Genomic DNA, 19,745 nt, shown 5'->3' with positions numbered 1-19,745 from the left:
TGCATTAAGCATAGAAATAACATTTCAAAAAGCCACGTTTCAGACACTTTTATTTTGAAACCCATCCCAAAAATATTTCCAAATCTATACTTCATTCAATTTTATTTACATATATTCTTTATCTTTTATATGATAAATGGCTTCTAAATTAAAATTAATTCACAAGAATATATTGCTCTGTAAGATCACAATAACAATAAACATAAACAAAGTGCAAACCAGGAACACAGACACAAGAAAATGACATCTATTAACATAAAGTGTGAACTGAGCTATCGATCAATGATGTCACATGCATTGCCTGTGCAAAGCAAATGTAGTGATTGACACTGCTGACGGAAGTATAATCTATAAAATGTCAGGGGAGTAGACTCAACAGCACAATATATACAAAACTGTGCTGTTTATACAATACACTATATAGCTTGATTTACTTTTCTATAAAAAAAAATCTGCATTGGCCTTTATAGTTATCCATCCCAGGCGTATACACAGTCCAACGTAGTACCAATTACACAGGTAGTGACAGCTGTGTGTGGGAGGTTTTACCTGGCAAATAACCTAAAAGTGCATTAGCGCTTAGAAGAGAAGATATTCATTCTTACAACAGAATTTCCAATAGCTGCTGGTATCTTTCCACAAACTCTACCTTCAAGTAAATTAATATGTGGAGCAACTAAAAGTAGATACAGTCAAAAGAGTTTGACCCAATGTCCAAAAAAAGATAAGGGATATTACATAAAGCACTTTCCTAGTCATGCATGCAGTGTTGAAACACAGACAGCCACATATCACGTGTAACATACAACGCTGCTTCAGCCATGAGATGTAAAGGCTATGACTAGGACAACAGTGTTAACTACACACGCTCAGTATATCAAGGGCTTAAGTGGACCTATGCAGACAAAATGCAGGGCTGACGTTGCTCTCGTCCGTACATGATGAAGCCCACAGCAGTACGCAGCTCCTCCAGGTCCAGGTTGGACAGGAAGCTCCTCTGAAGCTCTGCCTCCACCGTGTTCCCACTGGGGCCCCTGCAGCCCTTCAGGAGAACCACAGCCGACTGGTGAAGCAACCAGTCGGTCAGCTTTTTCATGTCAGCGCTGTCCCTGTTGGCCACTGCCTTTCTCCCCCAGAGGTCGAGGTGCAGCATGTTAGCAGCAACGCGTGCACTGGGTCGCTGCAGAGGAAGAAACTGTTGCTTTACTTTGTACAATAAAAATAAGAATAACAAGCAAAGCCAGGGCAAACATTTGACGCGTAGCCACAAGCCCAGGTTCCACACTGACCTTGCTTGGGTTCCTCCTGAGGAGCAACCGGATCACTAACTGCACATTAGCGGGAACACTGGACGGCAGAGGAGGGAGCTGCTTCTCCTGATAACTCCTGCTCTCCAGACCCACCGGTCTATAGAACGGGTTGTGCTCTCCAAATATCTCGTAGGAGATGGCAGCCACCGCCCAGGCATCTGCCTTGCTGTAGTCAATCACCACGCCACATCCTGGCACTGCAGTCACCACCTTTGGACAGAAAAATGTTAAAATTATTGCTCAGAGTAATGTTGAGTTTGAGGAAATATAACAATTGTTACAGTTTTTATCAACATCATACAAGTAACTGTTATCAGTTATCAATCTGTATTTATTTCAGCCCTTACAATCTGATTTAATTAGTTCTAAAGCCACAAATGGTTATGACCCCACTGGTTTTACTGCATTTATACGACCCACTATGAAGTAATAAGAGAGTGAAGTAGAGCTACAGAAGAAAAGCCAACCTCAGGCGCCATAAGGGAGCTATTTCCTCCTTTGCAAACCCATCTGCTGTTGTAGGGCAGCTGCAGACTGGAATCACTCTGGACCAGGCAGCAGCCAAAGTCAGTAATCACTACACGAGGACAACCACCTACACGAAAACATCACACTCACATTTTAACACAGAGGTGTGGAAAATAATTGTTTAAATGAAATGTCTCGTGCTCATTTTCTGACCTGAGTCAAACTCCAATAGTATGTTGTCTGATTTGAGATCCCTGTGAGCAACACCCTGCCTGCAAAGATGGTCGACCCCCTCCAGCAGCTGAAGCATGATCAGAGAGCCCTCCTTCTGGCTGGGTGTGGACACTTTCAGGTACTGTCGCAGTGTGCAGGGGTAGCTATGAGACAGAAGACTCAGAATGAAGGCGGTGACATGTTACCACAGCATATCTTTCTTCCTGGATAAAACTTGTCTTACTTCTTCATGACCAGGAACAGAGTACGGTTGCTCCCCACACCATCAGGGTGAAGCCTCGCAGGCAGCACATCTGGATACTCCTCCCTGGCACCAGGTAGCAAGGGGACATCTGCTGTGAAGGCCCGGTACACCCTGATCACATTAGGATGCGCTGACACTGTTTTGGGCAAGACTCCAAATTGTCTGTGGGATTAAATCAGCGCCATACGTGAGCACTTTATCCTCAACCCTGGTCACCACCACAAAACTAGTACACAACAATAAGAGAACGTTTTTTACCCATCCAGGGGAATTAGGCCTTTTCCTTTATTTAAAGCCAAAGGAGTTGCTGGCACCAGCTCGTGTGACATGGATTTGATTATAGCCTCGTTTGATGAACCCGCCTGCAAATCCACAGCATGAACAAAAGGGCTGATGTGAGACTATCGGCTGTAAATAAAAGTGGGAGGAGATCAAACCGGCTGTAAAATGCTCACCCCCATGTTCCACATCATCTTAATAGCCAGAGGGAAGTTCCTCAGCGAGCAGCACATGAGGGACCGAGGTGTCTCCTCCTCTCCGTCTTCCTCCAGCCGCACCTGGGAGCGCGAGCTGTCATCCCCCTTCGGTGGGGCGAACTTCGCCGCGGCCTCGTACACAGCTGCATTGGAGCCTTTTCCAATCTGGTTGCCGATAACGTAATCCTCCAGCCTGTACCCGGAGGTGAACGACTGGAGCGGGCTCTGGAACCTTTTCTTCCTAAACACAGCCTAAAGATGGGAAACAGCACAGTAAATGTGTGGGGATATCGAAAATTTGAAATAGGAAAAGCATCAAAGCCTCAGACTGGTCAAATAAAGTACAATAAAGTTCAAGCTGCAGGTTTACCAACACATATATTAGTTGTATCTGATGTGTTATGTGTTTATTCGTAAAAGCAATACCTGGATCTCCTCACATGTTGTCGCAGTTTTCCTGTCATCCTCCAGCTGCTGTTCGATGAGTCCCACGCCGAGACCGAAAGCCAGGAACACGGCTCTGTGTCGCGGGGAGCCGCCGGTGAAGCCCCTCCTGAAGGCGGCGGACTGCAGCTGAGCGGCCAGGCCCCGCAGCGACGTGCGGTAGTACCGGTAGCGGGACGGCAGGAAAGCCCGAGGCTGTGCGCTGCGGACCGACGGGCCTGCGCGAAGGCGGTCCGCGCGGAGCTTCGCTACGACCCGGCCGCACGACTTGAACAGGCCGAGCTGAAGCACCGAGCGGCCGAACGCGAGCCCGCGGCCAATGGCGTGTTTTACGGACATTACTTACGTAATCTGGCTTTGTTTTAACTTTAAAATGTGCCCGCGTTCGGCAGTGACCGTCAACGTGTCCCGTGTTTACAGAAACGAGGAAGGACACAGACGTAAACAACACGGACAGTACTGAGCATGCGCAGGAATGACAGCTAACCCACATTAACTGTTCAACTATTTTGAAAACACGCATATACTGTAGATCAATAAATCACAAGAAGCAGCGAGAAATTACGAACAGATTATTATTTATAACATTCTTAAATGTTGGCTTCACGACCCTAAATACATCTCCGACTCACAGACTTCAGTAGTTTACATTTAAAGGGGTGATGGAGAGATGGATGTTCACTGTTATTTGATTAAAAGTGATTTTTTTAAATATTGCTAAATGGCACGGGATATACTAATGTTGGTTCATTTTCAGTTATGGGTGACAGGCAAGAAATGATTGAGGAATAATTTACATGCATATTAACATAGCAAACCTCTTAACAAAACTAGAAACCTCAATCCAATAAATGATTAACCCAAGGTTAGCATCACATAAACAGTACACACTCAAAGCCAACTATTACAAATAAACTAATGCATTTGTTTTCAAAGTAAATACATCTAAAAATGTCCAGCCATCAAGGATCATAACGTCTGTCTATGATGTGTCATTATCAATAAGCCAATTTATCCATTGGACATAGCTCCGTACTCGAGTGTACACTCCAGGGTAATATGGGTTTGCACAGCTGATGCCCCAGGAGACGATGCCTTCAAAGTAGCCATTACAGACAAGGGGGCCACCGGAGTCGCCCTGTGGATAACAGGCAAAAAAGTTAGTTCTGCAGTTCTGAATGGACCACTGTACTGTATACAATGTACAGTCCAGACATGTGCTGAATATACAGTCAACGCATGCAGACAACGTCCATCGTTCTGTACCTGGCAGGAGTCTTTGCCGCCCAGTGGAGATCCAGCACACACCATGGTTGCGGTGATCCGTCCCCAGTAGTAATAGCTGCACAAAGGCTGTATCTTCACATCCACAGAGCGCAGCACGGGAGAGAGGTACCAGCTGTAAACCTGCGTCACGCCCCAGCCGCTCACTGTGCAGACGTCATCGGACAGCGGTGGGGTTTGGTCGTCCGGCATATTGACTGGCTGGACGTTGGCATTGAGCAGTGCTGGGTCGCTCAGCTGTACATGACAAAAGGATGACACCACATCTGTCACATCTGCATCATCCGCAGCTTCTCAGCAAGTGGCAGATAGATATTGCAATGTTAGCAAGGCACAATGCAGTTAATATGTTTTATATATACTGACTCACTATTATAAAGTTACGTTATTTATTAAAATAACACATACCTATGTATATGTTATGTATATAATGCCTAACAAGTATTAAAGTTGCTGCATAGACTGCAACATTCTGCTTACCTTGATGAGCATGATGTCATTGTTGAATGTCTTGTAGTTGTAGTTGTGGACAAAAATCTTCGAGACATTAAAGACCTGTTCAAATCTTTCTACTGTGACTAAGCTGTGTTCGCTCAGCACCACCCTCATCAGGTTGCTCCTGAGGACCAGAATCAAACTTCATGTGCTTCATGTGCAACATATACAGAGACACTGTACTATAAGCATACTATATTATAACATCTAAACTCTGCTCAGCCCTTTAGTGTCATTACTTACGGTCTCCAGCAGTGGGCAGCAGACACCACCCACTGTTGCGCCACTAAAGTTCCTCCACAGTAGTGTTGGCCGGTCTCGGTTTGCAGGGAAGCCTGATATTTGATAGAGTACGGCACAACCTCCTGACCCCCAATGATCCTTTGGGCGAACGCACCTGTGCACAGGAAGAACAGACATAGGAAACACTACAGGTTACTGTTGTCCATGTGTATGACAGACCACAGCAAAGGTCACAAAGGTCACAACACCCAGGATTTGATACTGCACATCTGAGGCATTTCAAACTGCTTTTAAACTGTAAAACTAGGATTCATGTCAACAGTCACAGTCAAGGATGTTGCTCATCATATGAACAGGACACAAAGCTTTGAAGAGCGAGGAACTTACCTCTTGCTGAGAGCACCAGAAGCAGCAGCACAGTGGACATCTGCAGTGGAACCATATTGTCGCTTATCAACTGTAATGTGAAATCAGGACTTTTAGCAACGTTTGTTGTGAGGTTAATATTTGTATTAATAATCTGTTTCTCACAGAAGTGTAATTAAATCTGTAGAGTATTTGAAACAAACAAAAGAGATCTTGGTGATTCAGTGATTTATTCTATGTAAAAGGATATGGTTAGAATACAGACATTGACTCACTTGTTTTTTATTATAATACAAATTTACCAACTGATCTACTAATGAGTGGAAAATCGTTATGAGCAGGAACTAGAAATTCTCTGAATGATACTTTGTAAAGTTACCACATATTAGACACATTATTTCTAGTCTCTTTTTATATTATAATTAAAAACACCATCATCCGTTGAACTCAACAGGCTGTTAGATATTGTTTATTCGTTTTGATTGAGCAGGGTTACAATCCCTCTCCACTTACCTTGGTCCAAACACAGCAGCCTTCAGAGAATCCAAAGGATTGGATTAATGTTTGTCTCCATGCTTTTATATATAATGTAACTAAATCCTTATTCAGCTCCTTTTGTGATATTTATCTTTTCGTCTTGTTGTGTCCTCCAACCATCTCACGCTGCAACAATGACACTGACCTATTACTTGCAGAGATAAGAAGTTCCCGTGTATTATTTCTGAGCTCTGGTTCTTGCACCATGGGATACAGTGTGTTATTTAGGCAACACCTCAGCACGATCATCATCCTAAACAGCACCACATACTGTAGCTTCATAGGTTACAGTATAAATCAAAAATAATAAAATTACACGTCTTTTACTTATTATAATCTTTATTATAGATGATATTATAGTTGATATAGTTAGTTATAGTTAGAACAGAGCAGCATCATCCTTGACTGTGGAGACAGCAAACAGCAAAGCAATTTGTTATGTGTGTCCCCACCATCAACAGACTAGTAAATAAATAGCCATGTAACAGATCATTCTTTTTTAATGGGTTTAACCCTCTCATGAGAATGATACTGTTGCTCTATAACTCAGAAGTGTTTTTTATGTAATTCTCATAATATTTATTACTGTAATAAAACTGTTCAAAAGTCCACCTTGATAGAAATTGCATTTAATTGTAAATAAAAATATCAAATGAAACTCATAATCTAAGCTTTACGTAAAGCATTTTGAATCAATCAGTGTTGTTTAAAGCTAAAAACCGAGTACTGGTCAGAGGTGTCTGATTTAATAAAGGTACATCAAAAAAATGCTAATATAATTTATATTATAATCATTATATGTATTTTAAGACAGATCCTTTTCCTCTTGAAGGCTTTCTCAAATGCATAGCGTGACAGTGTCTTACCTCCACCCAGCGCTGTCTCTCCACAGGGAGGTCATAAACACAAGGAAGCACAAAACCTTTTTTATGTGTTTTGTCTGCGTTTTCTATTTCCCTATGACCCCATAGGGACGCGTGTTTAGATAACATCATTGTGTCACACGAGAAGACAAAGGCAGCAAAGTGTCAGCAGATCATTTACTGTAGTTTGTCAGACTTATTCAAACTTAAAGTAATATTTTTTTATAATGAAGAGAAAAATTGCATTAAAAAGCATGAAAATAACAAAAAATGACTCAGATCCCACAGTTATTTAACTTTGAGACAAATTCCCCAAGAGAAGGATAAAAACAACAGAGAATGATCAGCATCCAGTGTATTAATTAATAGTTGTTGCTGTGATGTTGAATTTCTATATACTGGTTCTTCTTACACCTTCATTCCAGTTCCCCAACCAGAGGATAATGATTTTACACTGAGAGAGTTCATTAAAACATGCCGGACAGTTGTGGATTAGAGTGTTCTGGTTTATGATGTACAGCTCAGGCGTTTCCAGTCTAGGGTCAGACATGTGAAAGGAGGGAGCTGACAATCAGGTGATATAGTGGCAGCACTTGCACTGACGAATGGGTCGTGCAGAAATAAAAAAGCAGCGGTCAGCTGTCGGGGGCGACGACCGAGGCACTGGCAGCTCAGCTACAGCTATCAGCTCAGCAAAGCCGGCCATTAGCCAGCGGAGGTCAGGAACCTCACAGAGGGATGGTGGCAGGGAGCGTGCTCCATTTTTAATGATCCTCAGTTACAGAACATCAGAACAGCAGCCAGGGCTGCTGTTCAGGGTTGTCATCGGTCCAAGCCCTCATTAGTCCGCACTGAGGAAATCAATGAGGGAGGGTTGTTCAGTGATCATAAGAGACCTCTTCTGTCTCAGCAGCTCGTTTAATGGACGCCATGAGATTCATGTCCAACGCCGCACGTGCTGAACGTCGGAGCTGGCGGTGGCAAATAAACAGTGCGCGCTTCATCCCTAATGTGACGGGGAACGGGCAAACAATGAAGCACGCAGTCACAGTGCAAGGCTGGGGAATAATGGCAGCACACAACAGCTTCCTTGACCGACTAGGAGGTGAAACCGGGGACTGTGCCGGGAAGATTCAATTATATATCGGTATTGGGCAAGGTGGTGACCATGGAAACGGAAATAAGAACTATAAGAAACCCGAGAATGCAGGTGCGATGACTCCCCGTTAAGATTAGAGCAGCGGCGCACAGGTGAAGCGACGCTTCCCATTGTGCGACCATGGAGCTGCTGTCACTGCTTTGTGCGCTGCTGAACGTCTTGGCTGTGAACTGTAAGTACGCTTCTTTAGCAAGAATGTGTAGTTGTACTGTATGTGTCTAGTTAGAAATGAGTCAGTTGAAGTTAAAGTTGAGGAACTGGACGAACGACGTGAGGTCAGGAATAAATGAAGAGCGGGTGAATATCTTTCTTGCGTGTTGGTTTGATCCCTTCTATGATTTGTTAAAAATATCTCTGTCAGCGGCGCCACTTTGGCTTCTGCTGCTCCCCTGAGATGCAGCACTTTGGCCAAAAGTTATGTCTGGGATCCGTTTGACCCGGACATGGCTGAGCGTCTGAGCTTGAGCCCGCGGATGGCACACACTCGCAGAGTAATGAGGAAATCAGGATGAAAAGAGTTATTTAGGAGAGAACTTGAAAAAAATTAACGTATCTGTCAAAGTGACTATTTGAAACCACAGGATTAAACAAAAAAAATTAATAAAACCAATAAGGAATAACAGCCAACACCTGCTTTTGTGCTCAGAAGTTATATCACATGGGTAAATTATAAGAAGAGACTTAATTAATAATTGTTTTAATTATAGACTGGGATCAACTTCTGTTCCATTGAGTTATGCTTTCAGTGTTAATGGCGTGTGTGAACTATGCTGCTATACTTTTATCCTCATCTCCCTGTTTGTGCTGTTCTCCCCTTTTTCTCACCACTAGAAAAAAATACTGATGCTACCCATTATTTTGGAGTAAACGCCGGGCCTCAAACAGTGTAGAGTGGCTTGTTTGGTTCCAGTCCACGTCCTCTTACACAAGGTGCAGGAATTGTAAAGTTTAATGACTGCTGGAAGACATCGGCTCCTGCGTTGCTCTGGGGAGCCGTTGGCAGTGATGAGCCTCTGGCTCTGAGCTCCTCGGTCCAGACAGCGCGCTGTGTGGAGGCTGGACAGGATTCAGAGGCAGCATCCTCCTCTGCACCACATGAACGGGTCGCTGCCCGACCAGAACAAAGCCAGCCCTCCTTTTTATTATCACTGGACCGGACCCTGACACATGTGGATGCTGCAGATGTTGAAAGACTTGATCTTTACTGTACATATAATGCAGTGGACTGTAGCTCTCATGTTGACTTTACTATCCACTTTACTTTGACACTTGCTCACATAGGATTTATTGGGGTTCCTATAAAATCCTATATACCGGTACTCATTTTGTTATATTTAAGTTCCTAAATTGTAAAGTAGTTTCACAGTAGTAGTTTAAACATGTCTCTTTTTAATACTGCTATGAAGGGTACAAACATCTTTAGCATACTGACAGTAGAAATGTGAGTACAGTGACTCTTCTTCTGTGAAACTGTCTTTTATTGATTTGTTTAGCCAGAAGCATATTTGCAGCGAGGTCCTCTGTTGTTGCTGCAGCGGCAGTTATGAAATACTTATGGGACGCACCTCATCTGTGTGTGTGTGTGTGTGTGTGTGTGTGTGTGTGTGTGTGTGTGTGTGTGTGTGTGTGTGTGTGTGTGTGTGTGTGTGTGTGTGTGTGTGTGTGTGTGTGTGTGTGTAGGTCTGGATGCTGCACAGGAGCGCATAGTGGGAGGATACGCACCAGTACCACATTCTATCAAGTACATCGTGTCCATACAGACCACGGACCGTCAGCACTTCTGTGGGGGATCCTTGATAAATAAGTACTGGGTGATCACAGCAGCACACTGCAACAGAGGGTGAGATCTCTCTCCTCTCTTTGATTTACCTCTAACCACAGGCAGATGCCTCATAAAACAAGTGTACTGGGCAACACAGTGTTTTATTTGACACGCGTCGCCCTCAACTTGACTTCTCTCCCTTTAAAAGTGCTCAATGGGATTTAATTAGAAAATCGTGTAATTTCACGCCATTTCTGTGGAAATCAGGACTGAGGCCTTGAGGCTGGACACGCTCGTCATCCATTGTAGGCTGTTCAGATTAGACACAGCCTTGCATTAAATGAGCCGTAATCTTCCCTCGCACTGTCCTCAAAAAGCACACGTGCGAGCTGAGGCCTGGACAGGTGTCTGTCCATCACACACAACAACACGTGAGGCGCCGGAGCCCGACTCAGCTGTCAACGGCCACATCACCAGCGCTAATAAACACATGTAGAGACAAGCAAACATTCACACTCGCCTCAGGGTCAAATCTCACCCACGACAACGCGAAACACGGTGCGACCCGTCATCGTTGGGACCTCACGGTGCATTCAAGGCCCCGTAGCCCCGAGGTCACCTGGGTTCAGGCCGTCCAGCGGTTTGGGTCGGGCCCGGTGCGACCCTTCACCCTGACAGACCTTTCTTCCTGCTGACGGTTTGTTGCCACTGATCGCTGCTCGCTGGTGAAAAGGTGAAGCTCCTCAGTTCCAGGAACCTTTCATGAACACGCACGTCGGCTTACTGGCTCCCTGCGATATTACTTACACCGCGTTCTAAAGGTTCAATGGGCCACGCTGAAAAGACAACGCACGTCATTAGGCCTTTTCTTACTCGGACCCTGATTTGTCTCAGTGCATGAAGCTCAGATGATACTAACAACATTAACAATAGCTCATCTTTAGTGTTTTTACTACTCTAATTAATATTAACTTACTCCTTTAAGTCGTACTATGCTCCCTTCCATTTACAGTCAATGCCTTTAATTTACTGTTTTACATTTGTAGACTAAACAACATGGTGATAATAGCGGGAGATTACTCTCTGTCTATCTACGAGGGCACGGAGCAGGAGATCACGCCCCACCTCCTGATCCCTCACCCCGGCTACAACAGCAGCACCAACGACCACGACATCATGCTGATCAAGGTGAACGCGGCTGCACGTCAGCACATGCTGCGGCTCAGCTCCCCCCCACCCCCACCCCCCCCCCCGCTCACCGCGCCGTGCCTCCACCGTCTCCGCAGCTCAGGGCCCCCGTCTACCTGGACGGCTACGTGTCCATCGCGCTGCTGCCCCGGCAGGGCGCCCCCGCGGCGGAGGGCGGCCTGTGCCGGGTGTCGGGCTGGGGCTACACCAGCTCCGTGGGACAGCAGATCCCCTCCACGCTGCGCACCGTCACGGTCCCCGTCGTGTCCGCGGAGCGGTGCAACGGCAGCGGCGCGTATAACGGCAGCATCACGGACAACATGCTGTGCGCTGGCTACACCGCGGGGGGGAAGGACGCCTGTGAGGTACGGAGAGCAAGCAGGGTCAGACTGATGATGTGGCTGAGCTAGCACTAAATAGCACATTTCTTGGTCTTGGTGTTCCCTGTGCTGGTCCAGGGGGACTCTGGGGGTCCGCTGGTGTGTGAGGGCCGGGTCTACGGTGTGGTGTCCTGGGGCCGAGGCTGCGCTGAAGCTCAGTATCCTGGAGTCTACACGGCTGTGTCCAGGTACCGTCGCTGGATAGACAACACTATATTCAGCTACTACAGCAGGTGTAGTAATGGTTAGAATGGGACACATGGACCGCTCAGCTGCTGCTTTACTAACCTGCTCCGACGTAACATGTACTGTACTGTATGTTCATTTTATCACATGCACATTTCATAAGATGATGGTGTGTTCAGGGATTAGTTCAGCATTTTGGGATTGTTGGCATTGTTCCTTTAATCTCTCCTTTGGATGCTACTGTAAATGATGCATGGAGCTCAACCAGAAACTGGAAATCTAAATTTGGGCACCTTTACAATGCACAGGTTTTGTTGTTTGTTTGCATTTTGCCATGATGACAACATTTCTCCCTTTCTTTTGCTTTCCCATCGCTGCATTTCCCAAAATGTTGCTTTAAAATTGTCAGGTTTGAGCATTTATTGTATATGTTAATGATCTGTTTTAGGCATTAAAAAAAAAACACCTCACAGGATTATCCACCAGTCCCACTAACGACCACATCATTACGTCATCCAGAATGAGGTGCCAATCACTGCTTGAACTGTTCAGTATCAGTGCCTCCAAAACCTTCATGTCCCAATGAAGCGCTCCCACAGCTGCAATGCAATATTTAATACAAAGATGAAAAAACAGTAAAACACCACACAGGCTGGTCCATTCGCACATCAGCACCATTAGTAACATGTAACTGGTGCTTACATGTTTAGTTAGACTGTAGATCAAATCATTTAACGTGATGGGGGGTTTATTTGGGGTCTGGGTTCAGTCGTCGGGTTTTCTTGGGCTTTGGGTGGGAATGTACTAACATAAGAACAGAAGTCCGTTTTTCTGCCTGTTTAAAATAAAAATATTTGTTTTCATTAAAACACAGTTTGTGAATTAATTGTTGATGATTGCATAAACAAAAACACAACGTAACATTTCCTGTTGTCTGGCATTACAAAACAAAAAAAGACTGCATGTCCGGGGCTTGTTGGCTTTTATTGGCTTGTGAGTGAAGACGTCAAACAATGGCTTAGACAAACTGCTCACATGAATAATCCATGTCTGTTTTTCCTCATGCTGTGTCCTTTACACAACACGTAGAAAGAGCCATCACAGCGAGTCAGTCAATGCCTTGTAGTTTGTCGCCAGCCTCGCTGATGATTTATGCCTGATGTGGAATACGGTCATAAAATATGCATGGGGCCAGTCTTCCCTCCGAGACGCTGCTGAGCCACTTCCTGCTCCTTGCATTAGCAGTGATTCCTGTAAAAGCGAGCTGATGTCTGGCCAGGTGAAATCAGCACAGGCTGCGGCACACCTGATAGGTGCAGTTGTACCACAGCAGAATAAATAGTTGATGGCCTACTTGGGAGACGTCTCCGGTTTCACTGCTTGTCCCCGGTTGCTCTCTGCTGGCGGCTGCATCGGAGCCCCGTGCGGTTGATGGATTCCAGAGTCTGGTGCTTCTGATTTTCCAGGCTGGGTTACATGAAGGTGCATTCATTTTGTTCCGATGCGGAGAGCGGTGGGTTGACATGTTCTCTATGACTCTATTGACTAAGCTCTCTATGAGCTCGCTGGCTCACAAAGGGATCTTTCCCCCGGTTTGTAAGTATCGATTGAACCATATACAGTAGAATGTGTCCAGTCCCTAAACTGCTTCTCCCACTGGACCAAACCTTTTGTCCTGTACAATGAAAATGGATTGCTTTCCGAGCTAAACTAGGCCACTTTCTTCCTATTCATTATCTTCCCATATGTATTATGTTAGTTTATAAATAAGCATAAAAAAGCTTTAGCTTGTTTATGTAACGTATCCTCTGAGGACAGTGGAACAACACGGTGGCCTGGAGCTCAAAACAGACCGAACAGACACAAGGTCAGGAGATTAAGGCTGATTATAAGGTAAAATACACTGTTTTAATACAGAGCCTCAACATAAAACTATGATTGTGATGATGTGCTGAATGTGGTCTCTTTAGATGTAATTTGTAACATAATAATGTGCATTATTCCAAACCTCAATAAGTCTGTGCCGCAGGCCTGTAGAGAAGCAGGGGAGTACTTAGATGTATGGTAGATGTCTATATGTAGGAATAAGTCACTTAAATACTCACCTGCAGTTGTAAAGTACAGTATGTATGAATGTTGGTACGTCTGGGTCGACGTGCCTGAGCCGAGCCAGCAGAGGGCGCGTGATCATTACAGCACAGCGAGCAGGAAAACAACAGATGAAGTGCAGGCCTGCCGGCACTTCCTCCTCCTCCTCGCCTCCTGTTTGATTATAATAAGCTCTTCCTCTGAAGTGCTGCGTCCGCAGATGAAAAAGTTACATCATATCTCCGCTGAAATGATTATGACCGTAGAGAAAAGCTGGGGAGAACGGGGAGGGAGTCGTGTCCCTGGTCTGCTGCTTTTAGTTTGAGGTTTGGGGAGTCTTGCAGAAGAGGGTCGAAGCCTCCAGGCATGACAGACGCTTATTATACAGTCCTGTCTTCAGAAATCACACAGGCATTCATGACTACCAACTTTTTATCTCCTTATTGCCTTTCTTTGTCTCACTAATTCTTTGACATGTCTTCAGCCAGGAGGCCTTTTCATGAATCTGGGACAACAGGCATGTGCAGCATATGCACAAGATGGCCTGACTGGCTTACAGGCAAAGGCTGAGTGAGGAGCTCTTATTTTTTATAGTAGGGATAATCATCAACATGACTTAGGGGAAATGGACAGAGAAGATGCCTCGTGTTCTGTATCTGATGTGGTATTGGTTCTATAAGTGGGTCAAGTCCCTACACCTATAAAGACCCGGCAATGGGAAGGTGTAGACACACACTCACACAAACATAGACGTGCATTCAGTTCCTCTTTTACATTTCCAGCCGGCGAATAGGTCAAACTGAGAAGCACCTCATTATGAAGCACTAACGAAGGCTCGGGAGGTGTCAATCACATCCGCTCCCTCTTCAAGCTCCACCGAAGCTCTGCCTTCTGGAACCTGTGCCTAATTTGGCCGTCACAGTTCACCGGCTTCAGAAGCGCCGTAGCTAAACAAGCTCAGCACAGAAAATGCAATGTTGGCCGTGAAGACCAGCACAAAAGGCCGGTCCTTGCTGTTGTGGAGAGAGAGAGAGACTCTAAGTGTGATTCTGGGCCATGTACTGGAACTGTGGCACCGGCCACTGATGGCTTGAAGGCAGAGTTCACTTACGTCATACCTGTCATAGCTGAACCCCCTGCTGAGAGCAGTGAAATATCTGGGCTCACTCCGTCAGACTGAAAGCATAGATATGACTGTAATTTCAAAAGCTATTTCCAGATGTGGAAATGGAGAAATAATGTGGTCACTTCAAAGTGAGTCATTGTGCTGAGTGCGTGAACACTGGCTTAAATCACTTCAGTCTCGCAGGTGTCTCTCAGTTCTACCCAGACGCGTCAGATTATGTTACATAAGACGAAATCCTCAGACAACAGACATCTGCTCAACTGCCGTGGGATCCCTCAGAAGAGGGAAGTCTGGGACACAAGTAATTAACACTTGGCTTGGATGGATGGATGGATGGATGGATGGATGGATGGATGGATGGATGGATGGATGGATGGATGGATGGATGGATGGATGGATGGATGGATGGATGGATGGATGGATGGATGGATGGATGAACAAATGGTCGAATGGTCGAATGGTCGAATGGATGGATGGATGGATGGATGGATGGATGGATGGATGGATGGATGGATGGATGGATGGATGGATGGATGGATGGATGGATGGATGGATGGATGGATGGATGGATGGATGGATGGATGGATGGTCTCAGTCATCTTGTTTGTTCATTGACTGGGAAAACGTCTGTTTGCGTTCGGCCTCAGCGCATGAAGAATGAATGACAAGTCATTTTGAGCGGCTGCCTCCATCCGTCCTGCTCTTTATCCTTGTCTTCCATTCGCTTTTACTGCTCAGTAGATTTATCAAGTATCCCCTCAGAGGATTAGCAGAAAGTAGAGCACTTTAATCATGTTTCCTAACTTAGGGCTGCCATCAAAGCCAGGCGGTGCTTTGTTCTGTTGCTTATAACCCCCTCAAAGCATTGGATCACAGCCCCCGACACGATTCATACGTACATACAATAATTAAATACACAAATATGAAAGAAATTACAAAAAGCAAAAAATTAACTTATAAAAAGACATATCCCATGTTTATACTGCTTATGACCAGTGTCATCGTCTTCCCCTTCAGTCAAAGATGATTTTTTCACTCATGTCGCGTCACCGTCAGATGGTTGGAGAGGGAAGAGTTCAGGCGCAAATGGAGACGTGAAGGGGAGGACGACAGCGACGGAGAGGGGATTCAACGGGACGTCCAGAGCCCGATGATGGGAGCGGACAGATGGCGTCCAAGCGGCCACTGGCCTCAGCGTTCGCATGAGAATTACTGCCACTCTGTTGGCTTTAATGACACGCGGACGCTGCCTCCTGTCTAATCAGCGAATACAATGCAACGCTATGCAACGGGGAGGCAGCGTCACCACTGTTGTCAGCGTGTCCTTGCACGTCGATGCAGTGAGAGGAGCATGTGGTGGGTGCTCAGGCAGCCACTGGAACAGTGATTGAAGCACGAGACGCAGGTTTGTTAAAACACAGGTTGAAGGAGGACGGAGTGGAGAGATTCATCTCCACGTGAGCGGAAGCTACGCTGTGTGAACCTGATGCTGCTGCTCACAGGAGACCACATGGAGGGAGGACCTCCTCTCGTCTCAGTCTGAGGGAGGGCGTCAAACCCTGCAGAGCCGCCGCGACCGACAGGAGGTGAAGATCGGGCGACTGGAGACTTTTCCATCTGTGATCTCTGTCGCTAAGGGAACAAAGCAGGAAAAGCAGCCGTCACAGAGTCGGCCTCAGCGGCCGAGTTTTACTGCTGATCAAAGAGACACCCCCTCACTGTTTGTACGCGTTCGTGTGTGTGCAAGCAGAAATCCTTCAGCTCTCCCTTCTGTCCAGAAAGAACAATGATTGAACAGGACAGAGGGCCCCCCCCCACACACACACACACCCACACACACCCTGTAGACACCACGCAGCACTTCCACAGACTCCATCTCATCCGCATGCAGGACGCGAGACCCGCCGTTGCTCCCTCTTTGCTGCCAGGTGATTACTGGCAGAGAGGATGTGTGTGTGTGTGTGTGTGTGTGTGTGTGTGTGTGTGTGTGTGTGTGTGTGTGTGTGTGTGTGTGTGTGTGTGGGGATCAATACGTTGAGAGAGAAACTGATGGGATATTGAAGTACGCCGCATCAGTCTGAGGAGATCCACCTCTGGGCCCGTTACAGATGGAGACAGGTGTTGGAGGCTCGGGCTGACGCACCGGCCGCTGCTTGATGATGTTTCAGTGAGCGCCGGAGCGACGAGAGACAAATCGCTGTCACGATCGCCCGTCACAGCTGTTAAGCACTTCTTCATGTTCTCCGCTTTGAATCGCATAATCGAGCGGCGCATTTCCTACTATTGCGCATGTTGCATACAAAGGCGTGATGGAACCCAAGAGAACGCTGCATCAACATGAGAGGCAGAAAACACCCGAAACGCTGGGACTCCATACATTAACTGACCTCTTTATTAAAATTCAATATAGCAGCTCTGCCACTAACTCTTCCCACAATATTAGAAATGTCATCATTCTTCCATAAAGCATGTTTATTATTGATTGCATTAAAGGAGAGTATATAAGGAAATGGTTCTGTGTTTTGTAGCAGAATTAATATTCATTATCTGTATTCCTGTGCTTTACATTATGTCCATGTATCACATAATGACTCCTAGTAGAAACACACAACCTCTATCGTCTGAGGGGAGGTTCTGCTCGGCCTCGGTTCATTCAACCACCCTGTCCACAACCAAACGCAGATCTAATAGACATCGCATCGTATTTTTTTTAATGGGAAAATTAATATTACTTCAAAAAGCATTGCTGGAAATCGAAAATTAATGACAATTGACGAACGAGCCTCTGATTCTTGTCTTGGCGGATCCAAACCTTCTCAAACATCATCGGTCTGCTGAGAACGAAGGCTTTGACCATGGGCACGCCAAGCAAGCTGTCAGTACACACTGTTGTCAATTACAATAAATGAAGCACGATCTGTTTATCTTCACTTCCTCTTACATTTGTTATGAAGGTTACGAGTGATGCACCAGTTCTGTCCATGTTGTGCCACAAACACAGAGGATGCAGGACGGGCTGAAGCCACAGCCCATTTTTCCTTCTGATGATATGTTTACTTTTTACTGTTACAGCAGTTGTTACTGATTTCATAAACAGTACGGTCATAAAAGATTTTTTGAAGGGGATGAGTATATATTTGTAAATAACAAGGTTACATAATGTTAATTTGTGCAGTATTGTTGAATTTTTTCCTCCCGTCTCACGCTCCACTGTCACTTTGATTCAACAACACGCTCGGCCACTTGATGATGATGCTTGATTACCGAATAATTCATTCAATGACTTTCCGGCAGCATGGGTAGATTAACTGCCAAGATAGTCTTTTATTCATTAGCATTTTGGCTTCCGCTTAGATTAATGAGCATTCAGCCTTCAGGCCAACTGTATCTCTCCATCACAAGTGCAAACAAATGTCCTTGTGAACTGCAGCAAAAAAAGTGCTATTCAGAGATATTGTTATATTTGGAATTTTCCACGTTTTAGTAAGTTGCATTTGCTGCATTACAGGAGCTGCTTGAGATCAGAGCGTTATCGTGAAGGTGAAACAGAAGAACTTGTGCGTCTGTAACAGCACAACAATGACAACGATTGCACAACGAGGCTAATGGCTTCATTAGAGGAGGACACTAATTAGGATTAATGGGGCTTTGTCCTCAACCCCCCCCACACACACACACTCACACACACACATACACCTCCATCTAAGTGCATCAGTCCGATTCCGCCGACCGGTGTGACACTGATTTAATCTCCTCATATTTGTCCACAGGGAGGTTATTTAGCATCAATACCCGCTTCATTAAGAAGGTGTTGCGTGCAACAGATTATGCTGAATTAGGTGTTAATTCGTTACTTAGTTTATTGATTTACACCAGTGGAATGACATTTTGAATAATATGCTTATTTGCTCTCCTGCTGATACAGTAGTTTGGAAAATCAATGCCACTCATGGCTGTTGGTTGCTCTGCTTAAGATGAATTTACGGATGCATAATGGCCAGCTCACTAATCAATATATTAAGCTTTAAAAATATGGATCGACTGACCTATTGATCGATTGATTGATTGATCAGAAGTCCGTTTAGGTCCGGTTTTGAATTAAATATCTGGGTATTCAACTGTATGACTGATCGCTGGAAGTGTCCTATTTCCCCGTTTCTACACTTTCACCACTTGGATGGTGGCTCTGCGTGGGTTCAGTTTTATTGGCTGTGGATGCTGCCAGCTGGTATAATATCATCACCGGTAGTGAGACACTGCTGCCCCCTCAGAGAATCCCCAGTTCCAAGCTGCGTTTTCGTCTTCATACTCCACAGAACTGTGTTTACACTAACTCTGTCCTCCCTGTCATGTGTTTCATAAAGGCTGAACCCTCAGCAGCGTGCGTTACCACCAACAAATGATGCGTGAACCGATGGCCGCCGACAGTTCGATTCATCCAAGTCAGAACATATGCTTGTCTCATACTTTTAATTTGAAAAACCGACAGAGCGCACGGTGCTGATACGTTTTACGTGGTGGTGGAAAATTGCTGGCTCAGCTTAAAGTCCCCAGTGAGGATCCTGAAAAGCTGAGATTCTCCAACCTGCCGTGGAGCACGTGCTGAAAACAGAGCAAAGGTTACGGATTGAGAGCAAAGACTGAATTACGTTACATATGTTTTCTACCCGCAGATCTCATCACAGCACCTGGCTGATGATTTCATTGATTTTCTGCTGATGAGAAAAGACCTGGTGTGGCTCCACAGAATGAGCCGGAGTCTGTTGTCCAAGGTCTCAGATCAATGTGTTTCTTTCATACTACATCCCTCAGCACCGACTGGAAGGCGTCCGCTCTACTCTCCTTTCATGTTCTAAGCAACCTGCTTCTCAAATGCTTTTCTCTGCTTGTTT

At 45.4% G+C, this 19,745-nt stretch overlaps 3 protein-coding genes across 3 annotated transcripts; 1 reads left to right on the top strand and 2 right to left on the bottom strand.

Moving 5' to 3' along the window:
- Window positions 1-33: 33 nt before the first annotated feature.
- On the bottom strand, window positions 34-3,649 carry pink1 (PTEN induced kinase 1). Its single transcript, XM_029157299.2, has 8 exons — window positions 3,159-3,649; window positions 2,712-2,984; window positions 2,515-2,618; window positions 2,236-2,418; window positions 1,992-2,155; window positions 1,778-1,905; window positions 1,290-1,520; window positions 34-1,180 (listed from the first exon to the last, which is right to left on the bottom strand). Exons 1-8 carry the CDS (start codon window positions 3,513-3,515, stop codon window positions 896-898), a joined length of 1,725 nt encoding a protein of 574 aa, XP_029013132.1. The 5' UTR covers window positions 3,516-3,649; the 3' UTR covers window positions 34-895.
- Window positions 3,650-3,746: 97 nt separating this feature from the next.
- On the bottom strand, window positions 3,747-5,712 carry LOC114859285 (trypsin). Its single transcript, XM_029157331.3, has 5 exons — window positions 5,586-5,712; window positions 5,199-5,352; window positions 4,941-5,079; window positions 4,443-4,697; window positions 3,747-4,314 (listed from the first exon to the last, which is right to left on the bottom strand). The coding sequence occupies exons 1-5, from the start codon at window positions 5,638-5,640 to the stop codon at window positions 4,159-4,161; spliced, it is 759 nt and encodes a 252-aa protein (XP_029013164.1). The 5' UTR covers window positions 5,641-5,712; the 3' UTR covers window positions 3,747-4,158.
- A 2,450-nt stretch (window positions 5,713-8,162) lies between these two features.
- Window positions 8,163-12,592, top strand: zmp:0000001088 (trypsin-3). The gene is made up of 5 exons (XM_055510345.1): window positions 8,163-8,295; window positions 9,804-9,963; window positions 10,932-11,073; window positions 11,172-11,438; window positions 11,532-12,592. Exons 1-5 carry the CDS (start codon window positions 8,244-8,246, stop codon window positions 11,700-11,702), a joined length of 792 nt encoding a protein of 263 aa, XP_055366320.1. The 5' UTR covers window positions 8,163-8,243; the 3' UTR covers window positions 11,703-12,592.
- The last annotated feature ends 7,153 nt before the right edge of the window (window positions 12,593-19,745 follow it).

The sequence above is a fragment of the Betta splendens genome, chromosome 7 (genome assembly GCF_900634795.4).
Source record: "Betta splendens chromosome 7, fBetSpl5.4, whole genome shotgun sequence".
Lineage (NCBI taxonomy): Eukaryota > Metazoa > Chordata > Actinopteri > Anabantiformes > Osphronemidae > Betta > Betta splendens.
Note: the sequence above shows the minus strand (reverse complement) of the source record. Positions and strands in the feature narration are given on the sequence as shown.